At 61.5% G+C, this 3,179-nt stretch overlaps 1 protein-coding gene across 1 annotated transcript in view; it reads left to right on the forward strand.

Annotated features, from left to right (window-relative positions):
- Positions 1-2: 2 nt before the first annotated feature.
- The window catches only part of Tmem151a (transmembrane protein 151A), a 4,523-nt gene continuing 1,346 nt past the window's right edge, over positions 3-3,179 (forward strand). Inside the window, 2 exon segments of the mRNA XM_048807670.1 lie at positions 3-141; positions 2,262-3,178. Of these exon segments, the coding sequence (XP_048663627.1) occupies positions 67-141; positions 2,262-3,178 (992 nt within the window). The 5' untranslated portion in view covers positions 3-66.

The raw sequence follows: 3,179 nt of genomic DNA on the forward strand, positions 1-3,179 counted from the left end.
AGCCCTCCGCGTCTCCCCTATCATGCCCCGGGCCTGGGCCGGGGCCGCCGGAGCAGCCAGAACACCATGCCCGAGGGCGGCTGTGGCGACGGTGGGGAGGTGCCTGCGCTCATCCCGGACGGCGAGCCGCTTCGGGAGGAGGTACCTGCGCTGGGTGGTTGGTGACCGGAGCCGGGGCTGGAGCCGGGCGAAGGAGACTAGCAGAGGGGATGACCCCCAGGAAGGGGGTTGAAGAGGGAAATCCTGGAGCCCCTATAGCCAATGACGTCATCGGAAAGCCCGCATTCGGGCAGGGGTCCCAGACCTAAGGGCGGGCAAGAAGTGGGGCGACTGGGCAGGAAAATGGGGAGGTGACTCCCACCCTCGGCGCCCCCTCAACTGTCCTAGCCCGTCCGGTGACGTCAGCGCCTGGCCCCCACGCGTTCCCATGCCGCAGCACAGCCTGGGATGCTGACTCCCACCCCCAGGGCCACAGGGTCAGGCCCCCAGCCCGGCTCAGCTGCTCACGAGGTGCCAGGCGGCGCCTGCAATGCAGCAGCAGTGACAGGGCCTGGGGGTGGGGGAGGGAAGAGGGCAATGAGAAGGGAGGCGGCCTGGGTACCCCTTCTTCCTTCTGGTGAGGCCTAAGGGTCACCCTGCTGGAACCCCCAGGAAGATCCTCCTCCAACCTAGCCAGGAAGATCTGCAGGGACCCTGTGCCGTGGGGTGAGGGGTATGGTGGCCGGTGGTGAGTGAAGGTAGCATGCCCATGTGTGGGGTGTGTGTGAGAATTCCAGTGTGTATATTCCCTACACTCGGGTAGGTGGGACTTGTGTGCCCTATGATCACTTGAGGATCTGGTGGGTCCCTTGGCTTGGGTCTTTGCCCAGCAGTGCCTATGTGTGTGAATGTGCCCTGTCATGGGTGGGTCTGTGGTTTGGCATGGAGTGCCCGTGTGGGTGTCAGGTTGCTGTAGAGGTGGGGCATGTGCAGTGTGGTGAGGTGAAGGTCTGGTGTGTCTCTGGGATTTATAGAGTACGTGACGTGTATGTGCATGTGTACGTGCTGTGGTGGTGGTGGTGATGGTATGTATGTGCACCTTGATGTGATTGCAAGGGTTTGTGCTTTAGGGACAGGTGAAGGCCTGATGTTTCTTCAATGACAGGTCATGTGTTCCTCCTTGGGGAGGGGTCTGTGATAAACACTGGTTGGAGGTGGATGAGTGGTATGTGCACCTGACTGGCCATGTGGGGCTGGGTATTGGGTGAGGGAGATAGGCTGCCCTGGGTGGGGCTGGAGCCAGTTCTCCTCTCCTTAAGGCCTTGTGGGTCTGGGTAGGAGATGTGGCCATATAATCTGACCTCTATTATTTCTGCCTCCTTCTGCCCCTTTTTAACCTTCTTCTCCATGCTCCCCACCCTCTTCTCTCTTGTGGGGTGAGGTGGCCAGGCTGGCAGCCCTGCTGAGGAGGACGGGCCAAGCCCTAGGGCCAGAGAGTGGCCCCTGCTGCCCAGCAGCTGTGTCCCTCCCACTCCCTTAGCACAGATGGGGAGTGGAGGGCGGCCCTCCATCTGCTCCCCACCCCAAGACTCACACCTCCCCCACTCCCAGCTCTCCCTCTTTCTCACTGACTTAAAAGCTTCTCCAAGTCTCCTGCTGTCCCTAGTGGAATAAGGACCTGAGAGAGTCTCAGGATAACAGTAATAATGTTTATTCCCATGGGTAGACCCTGTGCTAATATCTTCACACTTACAATCTCCTTGAATCCTCACAACCCCAGGTTACAGATGAGGAAATTGAGGTCCAGGGAGTATGAGGGACCTGCCCAATTTATACTGTAAGTTGCAGAGCAGCATCAGATCCTGGGCTGTTAAACTCCAAAGCTCATCCTGTTGGACCCTTGGGCCCCTGCCAGTCTGGCCTCCCAGACCACCAGGGCCAAGAGTCAAGGCCCAGAGAGGGCAGGGATATGGCCAAGTCCACACAGCAAATCAGGGTAGAGCTAGAACCACCAGCACTCAATTTTCTCAGTAGCCAGCACAGTAGAAGACAGGCTCAGAGGTGGTGGGCCTGGGTTTGGATCCCGCAGTAGCACTGGGCTGGCCAGCAGCAAGGTCTGAAGCAGTGGACTCAATTCCTTACAGCCTCAATTTCTGCTCTACACAGTGGTCCTGGGGCACCACTTCCTTCACCACCTGAGCAGGGTGGGCTTAAGCAGGGTGACTGGCCCAACCATGGGCTCCATCCTGACTTCATCCTCCCTGTCTCTGCCCACCTTGCAGCAGCGGCCCCTGAAGCAGTCCTTTGGAAGCTCCCTGTGCCGGGAGTCGCACTGGAAGTGCCTGCTCCTCACACTGCTCATCCATGCCTGCGGGGCTGTGGTGGCTTGGTGTCGCCTCGCCACCGTGCCACGTCTCGTCCTGGGGCCCGAGGCAGCCTTGGCACGTGGGGCAGGGGGTCCTCCACCCACCTACCCCGCCAGCCCCTGCTCGGATGGCTACTTGTACATCCCACTGGCCTTTGTCTCCCTCCTCTACCTCCTCTACCTGGCTGAGTGCTGGCACTGTCACGTGCGGTCATGCCAGGCACCTCGCACGGACGCCAACACCGTGCTTGCTCTGATCCACCGGCTACAGCAGGCCCCGCCCTGCGTCTGGTGGAAGGCCACCAGCTACCACTACGTGCGGCGCACACGCCAGATCACCCGCTACCGCAACGGCGATGCCTACACCACCACGCAGGTCTACCACGAGAGGGCAGACAGTCGCACTGCACGCGGCGAGTTTGACTACTCTGCCCATGGGGTCCGCGACGTTTCCAAGGAGCTGGTGGGCCTGGCCGATCATGCGGCCACACGCCTCCGCTTCACCAAGTGCTTCAGCTTCGGCAGCGCTGAGGCCGAGGCCTCGTACCTCACGCAGCGCGCGCGCTTCTTCAGCGCCAATGAGGGCCTGGACGACTACCTGGAGGCCCGCGAGGGCATGCACCTGAAGGATGTGGACTTCCGGGAGTCCCTCATGGTCTTCGCAGACCCCCGCAGCCCGCCCTGGTATGCGCGCGCCTGGGTCTTTTGGCTGGTGTCGGCAGCCACGCTGTCCTGGCCACTGCGCGTGGTGGCGGCCTATGGCACCGCTCACGTGCACTACCAGGTGGAGAAGCTGTTCGGCGCCAGCTCGCCCCCTCCGGGGGCCGTGCCCAGC

The sequence above is a fragment of the Marmota marmota genome, unplaced genomic scaffold, assembly GCF_001458135.2.
Source record: "Marmota marmota marmota unplaced genomic scaffold, marMar, whole genome shotgun sequence".
In the NCBI taxonomy this organism is placed as follows: Eukaryota; Metazoa; Chordata; class Mammalia; order Rodentia; family Sciuridae; genus Marmota; species Marmota marmota.